This window comes from Acanthaster planci, linkage group LG09, assembly GCF_054643075.1.
Source record: "Acanthaster planci isolate LZ-2023a linkage group LG09, COTS_SCS, whole genome shotgun sequence".
NCBI lineage: Eukaryota > Metazoa > Echinodermata > Asteroidea > Valvatida > Acanthasteridae > Acanthaster > Acanthaster planci.
In genome coordinates, this window is record NC_141785.1 from 19879317 (window position 1) to 19899953 (window position 20637).

Here is a 20637-nt window from a genome sequence, read left to right on the forward strand (position 1 = left end):
ACTCTAGTTGGGACGGGCCCAACTATAGTTGGGACTTACGCTATGGTTGGGGCATAACATCCACAATGGTTAGGTTAGGTAACAAGACGTGAAACAAAATGGCATGATGCAGTCGTCTTTCACCAAACTCAGGTAAAAGATTGTAGCTTTCTTGCTTAAACATTGCCAAAATTTACCTAAACTAGAGCTACTAGGATTAAGGAATGGATCCTCAAGGTCTGAATGTCAGTTAGTTTGAAAAAGTCAGGAAAGTGGATTTCGTTTTCCTTATTACAGGAACAAGATGCTAATGGTAATGAACCCCGGATATGCACAGCGTAAATTGTAAAATTTCGGGCACAGGTTAAGAATTTAGTCAATAATTCAGATTTTACCCATAGACCGCAACATTTTAATTGCCTCTGGCCCTTTGAGTTCGAGTCTCAAGCGTGAAATATGGAATAGCTACCACTTGACCGATCAGAGAGATGAATCAAGACTAAGTGATGTCATCCCAACTGTGAGAATGGTGCAAATGTTCAAAAAAGCGATAACCTGGACTCTACAAATTGCCTTTTTAAACATTTGGACATAGGGGCCGGGACTACTAGAGTTAATTAGATACACCATACTAACCTGCTTAGAGGCCTAGCCCAGGTGGACTCCCTGACCGTACTACGTTACAGAGGGAATGAAGACAACGCCCAACCTGGGCTGTGAGAAGCCTAACATCAGCATGGTTAAATGTACGATCTGACGATGGAGAAATAAAACATGCATGTACATACACATTGTAGGCCATGAACGTTTTAGAGTGCTTTTTACCTACCTGCTGTGCTGATCTTGCCGCTTTTCCACAACTTCGCTTTGATCTATTTAATCATGTCAATCTAGATTAAGAATCACCTCCAAGATTGTTTCATGCCCGCAACATACAACCATTTAAGCATGAGTACAGTGGTCAACGTGCCCGACAGCAAAACACCTTTCACTTTCACTGCAAATATGGCCCCTAGGCCTGCCCCGCACTGCACTGCACGCACTGTGCTATACTTGTCGCGTCGCTCACATGACTTCAGTTAGCTTGGCAGCAGGTTAATCCCTGGGCTTGGCTTTTTCCAATACTCGACTTCGATCAGTCGCAGGCTTGAACTTTTTTTTTTACTACCTGACTTTGAAGTTGTAAGCGCAAAAGTAAGTTTGATAGTGCCACCAAACATCCAATAAGAGGCAAAGGGGCCAAACATTGCAGTACTTTAATTTAAGTTCAGGCTAATAATCGGGGACTGGTTTCGTAGAAGACGCCTGAGACGGAGGCCGAGTTGGGTATTGGAAAACAGCTACATGACCGCTGTTAACCCCAATAGTTTGAGGGCGCCCTTGTCTCTGGTCTGGAAAAGTATGCACAGCATAGACATAAATAATGTCTTGTAATGCACAGCATGCAATGCAGCGATGTGCATAGATCGATAAGACACGGAGAAGATTTGCAAGTATTTTAGGGTGGGTGTTCCTCCCCCCTCAAAAATCGAATCTCCTGAGAGCTTTTTGTTTTATGTTAATTTATACGGGTGGGGGATTTAGACAAATTGGTTTGGTTAACAAGGCAGCAGATTTTCTTCCCTCCAACGGAGCTGACAACACAACTTCAAAAAAAGTATTTTATGGCATCGGGTGGTAACTTCATTTTTTTCAGGACCATCTGAGATAAAATTCGAAGAGCACGCCTGACGTGTTTCAATACTTCGGGTCCAAAAGTAATGTATTTCTCCTTGTCCGAGGAAGGTTAAGGGTAATGCATTCATTGTCCTTTAAATTTTTTTTTTGTAAGAGAGTGGCCGGATCTTAATTTTGTTCCTGTATCTAAACTCAAAGTACGCAACACATCTTTCATTCGCAAATCCAATCTGGTTTTACTGCTCTGCTGAGTACTTTCCAGCTGTTCCTTCTTTGGATTCTATTTTTTCGTGCTCAGGTCCATGGGAGTTCACTTGTCCCAGGCAGTAGCCTAACCATCAGTTCCAAGTCCTCAGATCAGATAACTAGAAACTCCTCCAAGCGGCATGTGTATTCACAGTACAATGTATATGTACACAATTATATATATAATAATAACTAAGTTATGTATAACTTAGTTATGTATAGTGTTTGTTATCATGATGAGTTTGGACAACAGTGTGTTTTTCAGGACAATGCCGCAGAGGGAGGGAGTGGTCCGGTGGGGCGGTTATGGTCAAGGACTGTGGGCAGGCACAGGCCTCCCTTATAAGTTCGGAAGAAAATTTTATACCCAGCATGAAAGGAAACCGAGGGGTACCCCCCCAACATGTCCAATCCCTGTACACATTCCAGACTATTGTTACTTAACACATCGATCCCCCCCAAGATGTCTGAAAGGAATTCCCCAGATTCCTGCGAGACAATGACCAACACAAAGCAGGGGGGGTTCTCTCCGTCTCATACCTTGCTGCATATGTCAAATTTGGAGTAATTGCAGTCCCTGACCACACAGTCCCAATCTCAAACTGTGTAGGCCGCTTGCTCACTTGATCTTATACATGCATTATGCGCATGTCCGAGTAAGGATTACGGATTAGCTATAGCCAATTGGTGACCCTAATCAACCTAAACAGGAGGAATATTTTTAGCCAGGAGCCTTTTTTTTTTGCAATTTTTTCTTTCTTTCTTTCTTTTTTCCCCCCTAGCCTTCTATTTGAAAATTCTGTCTGATGGGGATTCGATTTTACTACTAGAGACATGTTTGTGCAAAGCCCTCGTGGCTATATCTCTTTGGCGCTTGATGTCTATAGCTCATTTTCCCCAACGTATTATGTCACTGGTGGCATCCAAGCAACAAAAGACATCTCTAAGCTCCTTCGGTACCGCCGATCCGTCCCTGCGAATCCGAGGATAATGGCATGACCAATTTTCTAGAGATTAAGAGCAGGATGCATTTGAAACCCACACTCATTCTCGGAATCATCGGCAATGACAAGCAAAATGCAGACGCTGCTTCTCATCAATTCAAGCTCGCTCTTGATGGCGAAAAAACCTGCTAAACCATCTTCGTGGCCTGTACATCCCTCCAAACGTCTGACCTCCAACGTAGGATACACTCGCGTTTAAGCGCAACTGGGAAATAACATTTTAGACTTTCGTACTGTTTCGCATTTTGACGGAAATTATAATTATTTACAGCTTGGCACATGCTTAATCAAAGCTTCTCTGGCTACGTCTCTTTGACGCTTGATGTCCTGAGCTAGTTTATCCCAATTTTCTCCCTCCTGGCTTGCAGAGAAATCTCGAAAGATTTTTAGCTCCTTCGGCAGTGCTGAGCCATCCCTGTTAATGGGGAACATGGCGTGACCGCCTTTCCTAAGATCCAGGGCATGGTGCATGAGAAACTGGCAATCTTTCTTAAAGTCATCTGTGATGACAAACAAGATACAAGCACTACTACTCATTAATTCAATCTCGCTCGAGATGACGAAGGAACCCGCTACACCATCTCCGCTGCCTGTACATCCCTTCAGCTGTCTGTCCTCCATCTTGGGAAGCAATTCTTCGTGTACCCAATCCTCGCTACTCCTGGCATATACCACGAAGAAGTCATACTGGATTTTTTTATCCAGGGTGTCCTCTGAGGTTTCTCCAAATGACGTTTCATTTATGGTCAAACTTCTGATTTCGCTCTCTAATGGTGCAGCCGCGCCTGCTGCTGCGGTTTCGCTTGGTGTCTCGAGCCCATCATCGGGTGAGGAGGTTGCTCCTTTACTGGCTTCATTCAGGCACGGAGATGGTCGAGATGATGCACTCAAGGAATCAGAGGACTTGGAGTCTGAGGTCTCAATGTCTTTGGGTCTTGAGGTCTCTGAATATCCAACGTGGATCCTTCCGTTATCCTCCTGATTCTCTGGGTTTTCCCACGAGTCTTTGAGCAACCCTCCCGGACGGGGAGGTGGACCAAGAAGGGACGGTGGTTCGTTTGCCGTTAGTAATTTCAGGAGACCCTCGTTGTTTGGAATTGTTCGGCAGTAGTCGGAGCACAACTTGAGTTCGTGTTTGTATTCTATGCGCAATGGGCCGAAGCAGTATTTGAGGAGGGCGCTCCTTCCATACTTTTCCAGTGCTTGTCTCAAGGAATCGACCATCTCATCGTAAGGAGCATCAGCCTTGGGGTCGCCTCGTAGTAAGCAGAGATAACTGCGAAAAAGTTCATGGAAGTGTCCTGTGTACTCGGAAGTGGCTGTCTCCACGTCCATGGCTTCTTTGTAACGTTCAATTGACTCCCGATAGTGGCCCAAGTCGAACAAGCAACGCCCAAGCTGGCGTTTTACATGCGTTGGCCTGCCGCCGTCTTCAATATCGTCGGCTCGTGTGAGGCACTCAAACTCCCTTTCCAAGTACTCTCGCTTTGTCTTCTTTGGCTCATCTGTGTCCTCTACCAAACGGTGATAGACTTCAGCCATATGTAACAAGTCCCACGATGCATTGCGAATTTCTGTTGCTCTCTCCATGTCACGTAACGCAAGTTTCAGCAGACTCTTATCTGGTTGGGGGCGCCCTTCGCTGTTCTCCTTTGCTTGCCGCAGTTGCCATTTGTAGAACTTAAGTCGGACTGCTCCTCTCATGCTGAAAGCGTAGAAATTATAGCCACTGTCGTCCAAGCTAATGGACTCATCCAGCAAACGTAGTGCCCGGGTATTGTCTCGTCTTAGGGAAGAGATGAAATTTGCGTAGCGAGCCAAAATCTTAGCTCTTCTGCTGTCTGATGGGGCATTGTCGAGAGCCTTCCTCATGCACTCCTCTGGATCATCGAAGAATTTTTTCAGGTCGTCCGGCAAATGGATAGTGGGGAACTGCTTCCTCACTTTAACCTTGCGAAAAATATCACCCAAATGGCGCCAAACTTCGCATTGGTACTCTGGATCTCCCGGATCTTTCTGTGCTATTTCATGGAAGAGTTTCACCGCTGTATCCATGTAGTGCACAGCTTGGGGATAATCTTCTCCGTATGTGAACTTGTCGAAGAGCTTGTGCGCATTCTTGGCCATGCAAAATTTCCAAATGTCTATTTCTGCTGCATCTATCAGGTCACCACCAAGGTCAAGAGCCTTCTGGAAGATGTCACTAGATTCTGTATATCGTTCTCTACCAGCGTTATCTGTGTGCATATCGCAAGCATAAGCATATGCCTGCTCTGCTAGGCATCTTGCTTTCATTCTGATGGAGTCCTCCGTGGATTCACTTAGGTACGCATTTAATTTGCTCTGAAATATTCCGCCTTCTTCTTTCCTATATACTTTCTTTAACAGAAACTGCATGTTAGCCAAAGCGTTAAGGTTGCAGCTGTCCTGAGAGAGAATGGCGCGAAAATCCTTTTCGGCCTCTTTGTAGCGTTCGAGGCGGTATTTCAGAAGACCGATAATGTTGAGAATGGCGAAGTCTTCTGTTCGGCCTTTTCGAGCCTCCAAGTCCGATTCAATGTCATCCAACTTCTTCTTAATAGCATCTTTATTCAAGTCACGATTGTTAAAGGGCAAAGGTAAGTGGTAATGTCCCGGGTTAATCCTTCCTGCCATGCTTGCATCGGAGATGAGATCGTCAACGGGCAGAACAATATAATAGAGGTATCTATTGTGGAGAAACAGAACAGAAAGAAATAGTCTATTACAAAAAGGACCGGAACAAAACAACTCAAGGGCCGTTAGTGGGCTTTGTGCACAAGTACCCTAATAGGCCTATAGGAAATCGGCCTGCTCTTAACTGCATGTGAACGCTACCTTTTGGACAGTGGAAGTATTTTGATAATAGGGCCTACACCTTGTGTATTATGAACAGCTCCATTAAACCAGGGAAGTGTAATTGTCGTTGGAATGATGAAATGGATTGGGGAGTATACACGGGCCAAGTGGAAGGATTTCAGGAAGTGTCCACACACAAAACCACCCCCCGGGTTGTAGGGTTGGCAAGGTAGTTCTTTCCTCGCCTTCCACCTCTGCAGTCTGAGTTCGATTCCCAGCTCGGTCTACTTGTGGATTGGGTTTTCAGTCCCTACCTGACTCCGTGGGTTTTACCCAGAATATTCCTCTGGGGTTTTCCTCCCACCTCTAAAACTGTAACTGCTTCTTACTGTCTCCTCTTTACTAATGTTGGTAAATGTGGGTCGTTTGGCGGCTGCCTGAGGCGCCCTTGTATGCCATCGGCTCAACCATGTTTAAATGTATTCATTGTTCCACGCTTAATGTCTTCATTGTACAGCGCATTTGAACATATCTATATGAAATTTGCGCTTTATAAATGAATAAAGTATTATTCAAGTTAATTATTAAGTGTCGTTCCATACTGAGGGATCTCGATACATACACTTAATTACAGTGAAACCTTTGTATCATTTCTACTGATACTAGTTTTTAATTAACACAGAAAAGGAATATAGGAAACTGGCTGAATTGACGAAGGGGACCTGCCGACTTACTTGTGAGCTTAGTAAAGGTGCAGTTGACGAACAAGGTTATGTTTCATCTTCACCAACATGGCCAACATCAGGCATCCTAGTAAAGTAAATTGCGGCAGAAGCTGTCTGCTGATTGCAGAGAATGCCCTTGCCTCCGTCTATCGCCTGCGTCCCCTGGAACTGGAGTAGGCTAGAATTTTGCAGAAAACCGGGTTGGGAATCGTTCTTGGATAATCTACTGTCCAGGGGTTTTCCCCTATTGCGCAGTTTTCAGACATAAACAAGGTTATAGTTCAAAAGTTGAATCTGCCGAAGCGTTTCGGTTAATCTCGCCTAGAAAGTGGGGAAATGGGAAATATTTTCACCGACCAATAATTAAATCAACACACAAATTTCCGTAACACTCAACGTCGACCATTTTTTAATCCTACCGTGCAACGATCTGGATGAAAAAAACAAACAAAAAAACCGTGAAATTATAATGCCAGTGAATGGAACAACTCTCTTATTTTCCGTTTGCCTACCAGGAAGGATGATTGTACATGTATTAGCTACGCTGATCTGTAACGAACGTAGATGAACGACCAGTGTATGACGTCACGGTTTGACACACAGTCATGGTCTAATATGTAATCAAACCTTTTTCCATTCATCCCTCAATGCATGTTTACCGACTTGCTTGATGTTTTTGGTGATGTTGGAAGCCTGTTTTGGCCCAACATGGGAAATCCCAACTGAACAGTGTGTATCACAATTTTGCATTACACCAAGGCCTACCTGTCGTGTTTGTAGCGATTGCACCGTGTGTTTTGAAAAGGCCATACAGACAGCTCGGGAAAAAATATGACATTTATCACCAATTTTTAAACTTAAATCTACACACACTCCAGCCAGAAAACACTGCATTTGACGACCTGGGCTTCATGATGGGCCTTCTATGGTTTTCATAGAGTTTCCAAGTCTATCCCCCCAGGTCAGTATCATTCCAGCCAAACAAGCCTACTAGGTTGGGGTGAGGGGTAGGGCAAAAGCTAATGCATACGTCATATTATGATGTCTTTATAGATCATGATCCAAATCCTATTTTAAAGAGCACCTCTAGGAAAACATGTTTTCTCTGATTTTTATCTGTTCAAATAAATATGGAAGCATCCAAATCGGACGCAGTGTCATTTGTCTTCAGAGCTCAACTATAACAAGCCAAAAGGGTTTTTCTGTTTGTTTTTGTTTTTGTTTTTTTGGTACAAGAGTGGGGAAGGGTTGCCTCCCCCCATCAGTTCCTGAAGATTCCTCCATATTTTCTTCAATGTAAAAAGGTAGGCCTAAAATTAGTAGAGAAAATGGATTTGCAACAACACCAAGAGTTTCTCAGATTTCATTTATTGCATCAATATTAGCTCGCGAACCGTCGATTGAGACGTTAGGCAGGATAGACTCACGTTAAAGCGCAAGTGATTTATAATATAGGCGAAGTATGTACAATTTGCATCATAAACATCACCGACGTAACTATATAAAATGGCGTCCAACTCGCCGTCAGTTTCCATTATCCCTCAGTTGTCGACAAAAATGTACACATACAACCTCGTGCCCGTACAATATAACCCGGAGTAGTAGAGAACTGACAGTTCTGGACCACACGCCCTTTTCCGCCGTTTTCAGCAAAAACCCCTGGGTAGTACATCGACTCAAAAAATCGGGGGAATCCCCTAAAAATCTGGAATTCCAGATTTCCCCCGGTACCTCATCGACCCAAAAAATCCGGCTCTAAAATACCGGGCGAATATATACATTCTGAGCCAAAATCTCTTTTACCCATCACACGCAGTATTCCCTCCGGTCGTACTCCCTCCGGTCGTGCTCGCTACGCTCGCTCACCTTTTGACCCCGGCTGGCTAAACAACTCGTGACTGGTACTGACTTACACAAACAAAAAGGGATTTCCCCTTGCGAACAAGTCTCGACTTGCCCGATCTGAACTCGTGACCTCTACTTAAAGCATGGCTCTGTTCAAAGCAAAACACGCTATGTTTACAACCGTCTTAAGTAAATGCTCTTTGTATAAATGGAAGAACAAACTGGAAACTTGAATTGTTATTTTTGCAAAGACGTTATTAGTTCTCGGAGATTGACGGACTGTTTAGATTGCTCTCGTTGTTTTGCTTCTAAAAATTTATATAACTGCGTCGAATGTAAGTTGTGTAAGAATTGTCGCCATTGTAAAGATTGCGTTAGATGTAAGGGTTGCGTCATTAGCATCAATTGTGGTAGATGTAAAGATTGCGTAGATTGTTTTAATTCGTATGACTGTAGTTATTCAACCGCGTTGAATGATTGCGAGGACTGTCACAATTGTAACAGTTGTATCAAGTGTTTTGGTTGTATCGATTGTACTTGTTGCGTAAATTGTGTAGAGTTGCATGGGTATAATTATGTAGCGCGCGTAGATGGTAAGTTTAAAAAGCTGAGTACCTGTGCGAAAGGGGGAATTATTACCCATTTCAGCTACTAAACTTGACTCAGTTCTATATAAAAGTGGGTTCATTATTGAATATGACACAGATCTAAAATTTATATTTTAAATAAAAATGATAAAAAATTTAAAAAAACCTTATTATAAATAGAACATGTATATCGTCTCAAATGATCACAAACGTCTAAATGCCGGCAACAAAAACCCAAAAATTACCTACGGTCCCTTTGACCCTGAAAATTTAGTCATTTTAAGACCCGCAAAGAATTCTTCTAAGATTCTCTATTCTCACGAGGGCCAACATAAACGATTGTTGATTAGGCTCGAAGACCCTTGTTACGGTATAAACCCGGTTTACAAATATGGTACTAAGGAACCTACTGACCAAAAACAAATTTGTTATCAACTGTCTCCCAATACTGAATCGCTGCTATTACGTATAAATGATTCAGTTTACAGACATTTTGAAAAATTAACAGATGAGGCCCTGGAAGACCTCCCCGTGATTACGCGTAACTCTTTTAAGGTGTCTCAAAAACTAGATGACATACCCGATCAAATTAATTACTTAGTTAAACCGGCTTATACCGATAAAAGTAGGATGTACGTTAAGATCGCCTATGACGCCTCTTTGGTGGATAAATCGTTTAAAGAAATTGATCGCTCTCTTTTTGCAAATAAGAAATGCCACGCGATCTCTTTGATCTCTCCTAAAGATATTTACTACGGCGCGCACGGTTCACTTTCTTGTGGTGCGAGTGTTAGGTATAGAGTTATATCGGCTATGCTAACGGTTGAAGAAAAACCTTACCTTTTGGACGCGTTTGATTAAAAGCGAGCAGAGCGAGCGAGTACGACCGAAGGGAGTTAAATAAAAGTTAGTGAAAGTCAATTTAACCTCGGTTATCCCGGGGTTAAATTTTTTTTTTACTTTAAATAAATAAACCCTTATATAAAATGACTGATGCGGAACTTTGCCACTTGCTGAATCTAAAGGAAGTACACATAATTGGGGCAACGAGAAATGTTCAACCGAGGCCACCTTGCGATCACCAAATACTTGAAACGGGTGAAAGATACACGTGTAAACATTGCGGTCAAATTTTTGGGTGGGTTTCTTCGTTTGACGCTGCAGAAGTGGGAGATCGATATTACAAGCATCACGTTTGGAAAAAACCTGAGCCGCCAAAATCGAGAAAAACGTTGCAGAAGTATAATCTTTCTTTTCAAAACGGCGAAGCGGGTGAAATAGAATATCGATTGAACCAAGTTTTAAACGGTAATATCTCTCGAGGTAAACCGTTGAAGGCTTTAATTGCAGTCTGTTATCAAGACGTCACTGGGGGAACCGAATCTAAAGTTAAAGAACTTTTTGGTGTCTCGGATAGGCACTGGGAAAACGCTATGGAGAAGTTTAAAAATAGTTTAATTTAAAAATGGAAACACATACGTTTTACTTGACTGAAAATCCTCAAACGTTTGAATTAAAAAACGAGATTAACAACATTAAAGGCGATAAAGTAGTCCGAGTCAAAAACATTCAGTTTGAAGCTGAATATTTATACGTGGCGCAAGACACCGACATTCAATGGGATACAAATTTGGACAGAAACGAAAAAAGAAGAAAAGAGACGGCTCTAAAACTTATTTTGACGGGAATGAAAGAACCTATATATGCTTTGCTAGCTCCAAGTTTGACTCAACCGTTGCCCGAGTCGCAAAGAGGAAGCATCGTGGTGTCTACCGGGTATTACGGAATCGATTGGTTTGATTTTATTTTAAACGCCATCCCTGGAGTAAGTTTTAAGGTGCACTCGGAATCAAAAAGGGTGACCTTAACCATTACGGATCCCAATCTCAAATTGCGGCTCAATAGAGAGGTGGCTAACTTGCTAAACTTACCCGAAAACAAACTTTCGCCCAACGTTATTTATATAGGTGAGTATAACTCAACTCCTATGTTTATTCACTGCCAGCAATTGGAGCACTCTGTAAATTTTTATAACGGAAAGTCTTCTAACCTGCTCGGCGTTATCCCTTATGAATCAACGAATAAAACACCCAAAAAGCTATTATCTCGGAACATAGACGAACTCACCTTTTCTTTGAGAAACGAGCGAGATGAACTTTTGAACAACGTCGGTAAAATTTTGATTGAATTAGATATCTATTAATAAAATGGAGAAAGATATTGAGACGCATACATTTCACTTGACTAATAATCCACAGACATTTAAACTAAAAAACGAGATTAAAAACGAAAAAGGGAGCAAACGTATCTGTGCCAAAAACATTCAGCTAGAAAAAAAGTTTTTTAACATTATGAGAGAGACAGAGATTGAGTGGGGGGTAAAAGAATTATCTAACGAACCCGGTGATGATGGATCAATCAATCAAGCCTTGGTGCAAAAATATAGTGATCTATATATAGGTGAAAAATATGAAATTGAAAAACCAAGTTTACAATTAATAGATGTTTTTTTTGGATTTTATTTTGCGACTCAAAATTTTTTAAGAAACATACAAAAATACACTTTAAATTGGGAATATAATGTTAGACGAATAAAAGTATATAAAGCACACATGTTATCTATAATAAGTGTAATAAAAGACAAATTTACTGATTTTTCTTCTTTTTATTTTGGTGTACATTATAAGCCTTTATATTTTAATCTATTATCTAATGATACTTTACGACAAGAAATGGAAAAAAAGTTAAACCTTCTTGACAGCGGTTCTTATGAAGACGAGCTTTTTGTAATACAAATGCTAGATGACTTTTTTTACCCAAGAATGATTACTGAAATAGATGTAAGTTTGATCATTTCTTTGTCTTTTCAAACGACACTAGCGGGCATTATACACGCCCTCAATCAAATTTTTGATAGATTAGACTATGCAAACCATCTAAAGGGCAGGCCACCACCGACAACTGAAGAGAAACAATTGTTCATTTGGGATACTACGTCTTCTACTGTACAATCTATTTTAAAAGGCCAAGCAAAACCCATATTTAACCAACTTTACACAAAGCAAGCGTTTGAGTCTATAAGTATCTCTGGATCGACTGGCAGCATCACCTTAGAACCCGGGTATTACGGAATCGACTGGTTTGATTTTATTTTAAACGCCATTCCGGGCGTGAGTTTTAAAGTATATGAAAAGTCAAAATCGGTGACTTTAGTCATTTTTGACCCTTATTTAAAACTAAAACTAAACACGCACGTGGGTCAATTGCTCGGCCTGCCTTCTGTTGAATTACAAAACTTTTTTATATACAAAGGTAAATATGACATCGATAGTATCAAATATCTGTTTATACACTGCGAGCAGCTCGATCCAAATTATAACTTTTATGACGGGAAGTCTTCAACTGTACTCAGCACCAGAGACACAGCTCTGTGCAATTTAGAGGTAAACCCAACCTGTAAAAGACTCGTAGATCGGAACATAGACGAACTCACCTTTTCTTTAAAAAACGACAAAGGTAGGTTGGTAAGCGGTGAAGGAGATGGAATTTTGCTCGAGGTGAATATCGTTTAAAAACTCTTAATTATAAGATGACGACTAACATATATCCTGATTTAAACTCGGTTGAAGCGAGCGAGAACGAGCGAGCTTCAACCGAACAAGCGGAGACAAAGGTTTACAGGCTAAGAAAGATCGAAGAAATTAAATCTCAAATCCAAAGAGAACGCGACGCGCGCGAAGCTAGTTACAAAAAGATCAAACGACTCTTAACCGCGCTCGGATACGTAGAGTACGGCGTGGAAGCACTAGGTGCCACATCGGCGGCCGTAGGCATTCCCGCCATTTTGGGAGTGATCACTGGTCCCGTCGGGCTCGTGATGGAAGGCGTCGCTATCGGTGCGTTTGGCGCTTATGCGGTTCTAAAGTACGCATCTCGTAGACTCACCCACAAAACTAAAAAACACGACCAAATTCGAATGTTGGCAGACGCTAAATTAAATACAATCGAAGAATACGTATCTCACGCGATTGAAGACGGCGACATATCCCAGGAAGAATTTGCCCTTATTTTATCTGAGCTGAAAAAATTTAACGAGATGAAAGAAAAGATTAGATCGCGTACATCTACAAAATTGGAAGAAAATAAAGAAACTTCTAAAAAAGAATTTGAACGTCGAGTCAACGAAAGAGCAGAAGCGCTAGCGGCGGTTTTAAAAAAAGATCTTATGAAAAAACTTGGCGAATAAGTTTTACAAAGTCGGTTGGGTATGAGCGTAGCGATCCACCCGCTTATCGAGAAGCGACCATTCCAACGGCACCTGTAAAAGACTGGTAAAGATTATTTTTAAAATTCTTTTAAAATAAATGGGAGGTAATTTTAGTAGTCTAAATATTTTAGTCAACGAAGACAATTCCTTTACAGCCGAGTTTCCAAATTTAACGCACGCGTATAAACTACCAAAAGTAACCACGGACGAAGTGGTAGAACGCTGGAACTCAGATCCGTTGGCATTTTACCAAAATCAATTTAATTTTGCGGTCTATTGCGCGACGACGGCCTGTGGTGTGGGTTTTGATCTGCTGTCTGACCCTAATCCGTACGTCTCGGCTATAATGAGGTTTCACTTATATTACACCGTACGAAAAATATTTTACGACTGCGTGATGCCCATTCCGAGCGACGACGTATTTGACGCGTTACACAATAATTATGACCATCGGAAGTTTATCGACACGTGCCTTTTATACGGAGTAGACCCGAATAAATCGTACAGACAAACAAAAGACACTTTGTCAAACGGATTAGGCACCGCTTATTATTATGACAACGGTTACGTACCTGTTCCAAATAAAAACTATGACCCGCACGATTTACATGTCACCAACGTCGTTAAATATATGGGATCTACCTACATGGGCTTTGGCGTGGCTGATCCACCTAAAGGCTCGGGCCATGCGAGTACCTACACGGTCACTTGGATTTTGCAGTCGGACGCGGTCACTTTGGCCTGGTGGGATTTTATTCCTAAAAAGTCTCAGTTTACAGATATAGGGTTTAGAAAGGTAAATGAATCTATTAGAGCTTACATCTATGCCTTATTAGGATCCCAAGCTCAAACTAGGACGAGTATTTTGTCTTATGGTACCGGATTAGACGCGCGGCAACGATTTGAGACGCTCGTGGAGTCAGAAATCAATTCAACACCTGATTTGATAGAATCAATAGAGCATTTTCAAGATTCGTTACAATATGCAAAAACGCCTTTAAATTTTGTAGTCAGACCGGGGTTATATCTGGTACCCTCTGACATGGACTTACGCATCGGCACTTTTGAGGGTTATAACAACAATTTACAAGTCGCCTCCGAAGATATGCAGACTGGTTACGTACCGGGTTTAAATGTGGAGCCTGAGGTTAAAGACGACTTTGCAGAAGAACCGAAGCGACCAGAAGGAGCAACGAGCAGAGCGAGCGAAGCGAGCCCTGCCAGACCAAAGCAACCAGAGAGAGCAGCGATCATTCCTGTACCAAAACCAAGCATCGCTCCGGCTCCCCCTTCTAAACCGCTCGACATACACAACGAAGAAAAACTGTCCTTAACCGTCGGAGCCGTTGCAGTGGGTGTCATCGGTTTTACGCTGTATAGAATTTTAACTTAAACGAAGCGAAGCGGAGTATGAGCGAAGCGAGAACGGTTTGATGTAAGGTATAAAAAAAAAATTCACCTCAAATCTGGGGTGAATTTTTATCTTATTTTAAAATCTATTTTTACCCTTTTTGCACGTACGTTAAAAGCAAAACACCCGCGCCCACGAACAAGGTCCATAAATGTTCCGCCACCCATCCAACCGCTTTACTCGCCACATTAAAAAGCCAACTCAAAATGCTACCGATGATCCCGGGCAAAGCTCCTAATGCGCTCAACCCGAGTTTCTTCAATACGTTGGCTAAATTCCACAGTTGACGTTTGATCCAATCGGTGACCCCACCCTTGGAAGGAGGAGCAGGCGTTGGTTTAGGTGCGGGTTCAGGCGTTACGCTAGGAGTTCCAACAGCTCTGACGCTAGCCACGATACTACTAACGATGGTACTTATCGCTAAACCAATAGCCGTTAAAATGCTAGCTATTGTGATACCTTGTTCTCTAAATAAAATATTAATTCGTTCGCGTAGTGTTAAATCCGAATCTATCACTGCCGTAATCGTTTCTTTAATTCGATTAATTTGACTCCTCAATCGATCGGTATTTCTATTGATGACTTCTAATCTACCCCGTCTTTCGACTCGCAGGTTGTCTAGTTGTTTTTGGAGTTCTGTACGTTCTCCTTCGGACATCGCTTCTTCTAACTCGGCTTCAAATTGTTGAATTTTTGCGTCTAACTCATCTAATTTACCTTGATTTAAAATTAATTCTCCTTTTACCGTTTGTAACGATTTATCTAAAGCGACCAACTCGCGATAGTTTAGTCCTTCTGTTTGAATGTCTATGTCACTAGTGAGGTCTTCTATGACTTCACTTACTTGGTCGGCTGTTTTGGGAAGCTCTTTCATTGGAATGTTCTCTTGTTGAATGGAGTTTAATTTTGATCGTGCTTCTTTAGCTTTTGGTAACCAAGCTTTTTCTAGATTTAATCCATAGTGGCCAAACCCTAGTTCATCTCTAACAAAAGCTCGAGCCTCACCCCGCTCAGTATAGCCAGCATTTTTAGCATGACTAACGATTGTATCAAGCTCTACGGGTTGGTCAACTTTTTTTTCTCCTATGGTTACTTTCTTGGTTAGCAGAACATCGCCTTTTTTACCCTTGTAAAATAAACCTTCAGGTTTATAAAAAAACTTATTATAGATATATCCACCACTCGGTGGTTTGTCTTCTCTATGGCTAAAGTAATAATAAAATTTATTTACTTCTCTATCACGATTCTTCTCATAATCTTTATCATTCTGCGCTTTTAGTTCTTCGATGCCCGCCCCGGGTCTTATTGTGGGAGGATTTATATTTGCAAGTTGATCTTCAAAATAGTCATCGTTTATAAAGGCCGTTGTGTAATAGTCACCGTCAGATTCTAAGTTACCTCGATCTTGATTTTCTAACATAGATGTTGTCTCATCCTTTTCAAATCCCTCTTCTTCCATTTAAAATAAGAAAACTTAACTCGGTCCGCCCATAGGAAACGTTGAGGGTAAGATACCCTGCGCCACCAACCAACCTTGGGTAGCCAATGCGCCGCTGGACAAAGCGGTTAATTTTAATGCATCTTCGGCAGACAACTTATTGAAGTCCGGTGGTTTAATTTTAAATAGCTTACTCGACAGCATGGCGTAACCGAGTGAGATTCCTGAAACAACTGCGCCGTGGTAAACCGTATTGGCGATTCCGTTTACGTCGATTGATTTAGCGTTACTCATATTTATATATAAAGAACTTTTAAATAAAGCGAGCAAAGCGAGCTACGAGCGCAGCGAGTATTTATTCCATATCTAAATCCGGTTCTTGTTTGGGAATATTCGAGCTTTGCTTTGGTTGAACGCTAATTTGTTGTGAACTAGTCGACTTATTTTTCCAAATTAAGTAGAGAACCACAACACCAGCGATACCCAATCCACCGAGTATCAAGCTTCTGTTTTCAAAGGCCGTTTGGGTAAAGCTAGATTCTTCACTCGGTTCGTCCGCTAATTTCATCTTAACGAGTTGTTGCTTCATCTTCTTGTTATGTTCCGCCAACTTCTTACCTTGTTCTACGCGCTTCGGATTTTTAGCTTTAGTAACTGACTTAACTGCTTTCTGAATTTGGTTGCTCGAGTTCGCTTCGTTGTTGCTCGCTTCTGTTGGGTTCACTTCGTTTGTTGACATCCTCTTTTATAATAACAGAACTTTTGTTAAACTCCAGGTGTTTTGTTGTAATCAGCATTGTTGTAAGTGGAGAAAGATAAACTCCATATTTATAACAGACCTCTGTAAGTAGTCTACCCATCGTTTGACTGATAATCGGATCGTCGTTTAAATCTTTAGTCAGCGCTTCCTCTGATTTTAAGTTGACGTTGAATCCGAGTAGATCGATCGGAGTAGCTATTCCTAGTAGACGAGAGTACAAACTTAAAATCGAGTAACCGAGAGTTTTGACGATTTCTTTTCCAAACTTAATTTCGTAGAGGCTAAACAGCTTTTCTTGATCTTTTGGTGGCAGAGCTTCGATTTCTTTTATCGTGTATTCTTTTCCGAGGTACTTCTTACTTTCGCCCGAGGCAGCTATCGCGCAAAGGCGGTCTTTTACGTTTGAGCTGATTGCTTCGCTTTTTGGTTCAGTGAATATGCTTTTTATGTCGTCCATTTTAATAATAAGTACTCTTTAAATTTGTTGTAGGTATGCTTTAGTCGTATGTATTCAACTGTATAATAAGTCAAGTTAGCTGCAATAACTAGCTGAATAACTAGCTGGACGTATTGTAGCATTGTTATCTATTTACTATAACTAAATTAAATTTTATTATAGCACAGCTGAATTAGCTATGCTCAAGCAAAGGGTAAGTAATTATCAACAAAGTAAAACAAATAAATAACTAGCTAAAACGTATTACAACTGAGCTGAGTAACTAGCTAAAAAATATTGTAACTTGCGGGCGCTTCGGTATTTAACACCAACTTACTAAATCTCACGGTGCGTAGATGCCTCTTAATTTCCCCTCTCTTTTCATCTGGTACAATGTCGTTCTCGTCCAGACACTGATCAAACGAACCACGGTCCTTGCAATGAAAAATTGCTGTCCAAGCAGTATTTTCTCTGAAGTCTTTTAAAACTGAATTGTACTTTTGTGTGAGTAACCAGCAGCTGTGAAGATAATGTCTACCGCTAAAAGCCATTTTCGACAACGCGCAAACTGAACCACTCTTAGACTTCTTACGATACTTGATGAATTGATCAGCTGCACAATCGTCGATAATAAACAATGTATTTACACCATCGAATACTCTCTGATAAAGTTCTATCGCCTCATTTAATTCTAGTCTTTCTCGATCCAGGTCACATAGGTAAACGTTTTCATCGGTGTACACCCACAGTCGTTCTAAATACGTTTTATTCTTAAAAAGCGTTGGGCATATAATGACGATAGCTTCAAAGGTGAATCGGTATTCTGTCTCTAAAAGATTTAAGATCCAGTTAGTCTTCCCGCTGCCAGTTTTGCCCACGACCAAGGCGCAGTGGGGATTCTTAAACATTTCGTTCTCGCTACGCTCATACACCCTCCGGTCGTTCTCACTTCTTTCATAACTCGCTCGCTCGTTCTCGCTTCGCTCGTAGTTCGCTCGTTCCACTCGCTCGTTCATTTTTAATAAACAAGATTTTTAAAGTTCCCGTCTTCAACCGTGAGTTGAGAATCCATTACCAGGAACACGTACATAGTCAGCGGTCCTGCGGTTTCGGCCGTTCGTTCCATCTGTATAGAAATGTCTCCTCCTCCACCGAGAGGTCTGCCCGATCCGTGAGCAGAATTGTCGTCGGAACTTCGGAAGTCGAGCCAAAGCCCGTATTTATCTTTTAGGTAGTCTGCTAGGTCTACTCCCAACAAGGATAAGTCCGAGACGACTCCTCTAGCCAATTCTTTATCCGAGTCTCCGAAATATTTTGTAACTTCGTTCCAATGTTGATATTCAAACAGACCCTGGGAGTACAATTGATTTGGTTTTCCTTCGACCGTGACAACCGTCTTTGTGATGTGCGGATTATAGAATTTTTGCGGATTTTTGATCGTCGGGTCTCTGAATAAAATCAACACCCCTTTTAGGCTTCTAATACTCTGGTCGATGCTGATGTTCCACAGCGTGTCTGACTTGTTTACCGCTTGCTTCTTCCACGAGTGAATCCGGTCGAATAGATAATACATCGTCTTCTTATTTCTCAAGGTTTGGGCCAAGTCTCGGTTGGTGACTACCTCGTATTCCAGGGTCAGATCTGAAATTTGATATTCAGCCGCGGTATCTGACGAATTAACCACTTTGTCGTGTCGGTTAAAAGTTAGTTGGTACGTCAGAGGCTCTTTAAACCACGAAGGATAAAATGGGGTATGATCCGTTAACATAGGCGTGTCTAGTGGAATCGCGTACCTGTTTTTAAAAGCGTCAGCAATTGCTTTGTCCTTACCATCGTTTGCGGCGGCATTAGCATCGTCAGCCCCTAGACGTATCTTAGCTACGTTTTCTCTTTCCAAACCAAAATACGCCATATTTTTGGTCTGCGACGGGGGTAACCAATTGTCCTTGAAATTGTGAAATACGTCCGCGTCATAGTAACTTACGATTTTGTTTCCCTGGAGACTCACATTTATTTCCGACACCAGGTTTCTCGCCACGTTGTTATAAACCGTCCGGTTGTCGTCCGAGGCACCGTCGAGATCGAGTTTAAAAGCCAACTTTGCAGTACCGGGTACCATGACTTCGTCCATACCTAAAGAGGGGAATTTTACGTTTAACGTGTGACCCGCGTCTACGGTACTCGGGTTGTGCGTAATGGTGACTTCGCGCCGCTCGCCTTTGATCGCGCGAGGAACTTTAAGTCTGCGACTCGGGTTAAGCTTTTTGGTATACATCTTACTTTTATATAATACAATTCTTATTTTATAATTTTAAAAAGAAAAGAAAACACGACTAACGTTAAACCCGCTGCAAAAAACAGATCTTCATATTTTTCACCCTCTAACATATGGGCGATTTCGTCGATCTTTAGCTGAGTTTCTACCTGTTCGGTTTGAATCTCGATTAATTTATCTTTAATTTCGGTAATACTCGCTTCGGTCGTTGCTCGCTGCGCTTCGCTTCGCTCGTACTCCATATTTAATTTAACCTTATTTTAAAAATGGCTAGTGCTTTAATGATGGTTGGAGGAGCGATAGTAAACGCCTTGGCCTTCACGGGCTCAAATTTTTTATTTGACAGTTTATCAAAAGATAACAACGTCGACGAAGAACGAAAGCGTCACGACCTCGCGTTAGAGCAACTGGAGCAAGCAAAACAAGAGTGGGAACAAAAACGCACGCACCTGCTAGACTTTTTGAACGAACGAATGCTACAAGAACGCGCGAGTCAGCAAACATTTGTAAACGTGGACGAAGCGTTGCGGGAGTATTCGGAATTAACCGGTAAGAGTATTATCCCGTTACCGCCAGAGCCTAAGTTGTCCGATTTTTACGAGCCTTCCGAAGATCAAAAAATTCGCGAGTTTGTTTGGATTATAGGTGGAACTGCGATAGTCGGGTTGTTGGCTTACCGGTACTCGCTACGCTCGTAACTCGCTTTGTGTAACTTATTTTAAAATGGAGAGAGAATTTTCAAAATTGTTTTACAGCCCGCAAGGCTACTGGCGAGGAGAAAGTGCTGTCGATCGTCTACACGAAAAGACCGGTGCGGACAAATCAGTTATTAGGAAGTGGCTAAAAAAGCAGGCCGTTTGGCAAATATACTTACCCGCACCACATTACGTACCCAGACCTACAATGTTGCAATCAGAATCGGTCGAACCTAATTACGTGCATCAAATGGACGTTTTGTATTTACCCTGGGACCGAGTTAAAAGGAAAACGTTTAAGTACGCTTTAACCGTGGTAGACGTGGGTTCGCGGTATAAAGAAGCAGAACCGTTGACCAGTAAAACCGCTGAACAAGTGAGTGAAGTAATAAAGAAGATTTATTCGCGATCACCTCTGACATGGCCCAAATTCGTAATGGTAGACTCGGGATCTGAATTCAAAGGCGAGTTTAAA

The 20637-nt window shown here is 41.8% G+C and overlaps 2 protein-coding genes across 5 annotated transcripts in view; both read right to left on the reverse strand.

The window, feature by feature from the left end:
• LOC110976630 (G protein-coupled receptor 143-like) overlaps positions 1 to 20637 on the reverse strand; it is a 47408-nt gene that overhangs the window by 13409 nt on the left and 13362 nt on the right. For 2 of the 4 annotated variants that reach the window (XM_022230082.2, XM_022230080.2), the window contains exon 1: positions 809 to 1730. The exons of 1 other annotated variant lie outside the window; for it this stretch is intronic. The gene's annotated coding sequence lies outside the window, so the exon portion shown is untranslated. Of the gene's footprint in view, positions 1 to 615; positions 733 to 808; positions 1731 to 20637 lie in introns of those variants that run through there. One more of the 4 variants, XM_087141438.1, reaches the window with a different exon arrangement.
• LOC110985407 (tetratricopeptide repeat protein 22-like) lies at positions 1868 to 8455 on the reverse strand. Its single transcript, XM_087141434.1, has 2 exons — positions 6458 to 8455; positions 1868 to 5613 (listed from the first exon to the last, which is right to left on the reverse strand). Exon 2 carries the CDS (start codon positions 5559 to 5561, stop codon positions 3168 to 3170), a length of 2394 nt encoding a protein of 797 aa, XP_086997560.1. The 5' UTR covers positions 5562 to 5613; positions 6458 to 8455; the 3' UTR covers positions 1868 to 3167.

Excerpts from the sequence above, each read along its gene's own strand:
- LOC110985407 (XM_087141434.1), bottom strand. The coding sequence starts at position 5,561 with ATGGCAGGAAGGATTAACCCGGGACATTACCACTTACCTTTGCCCTTT.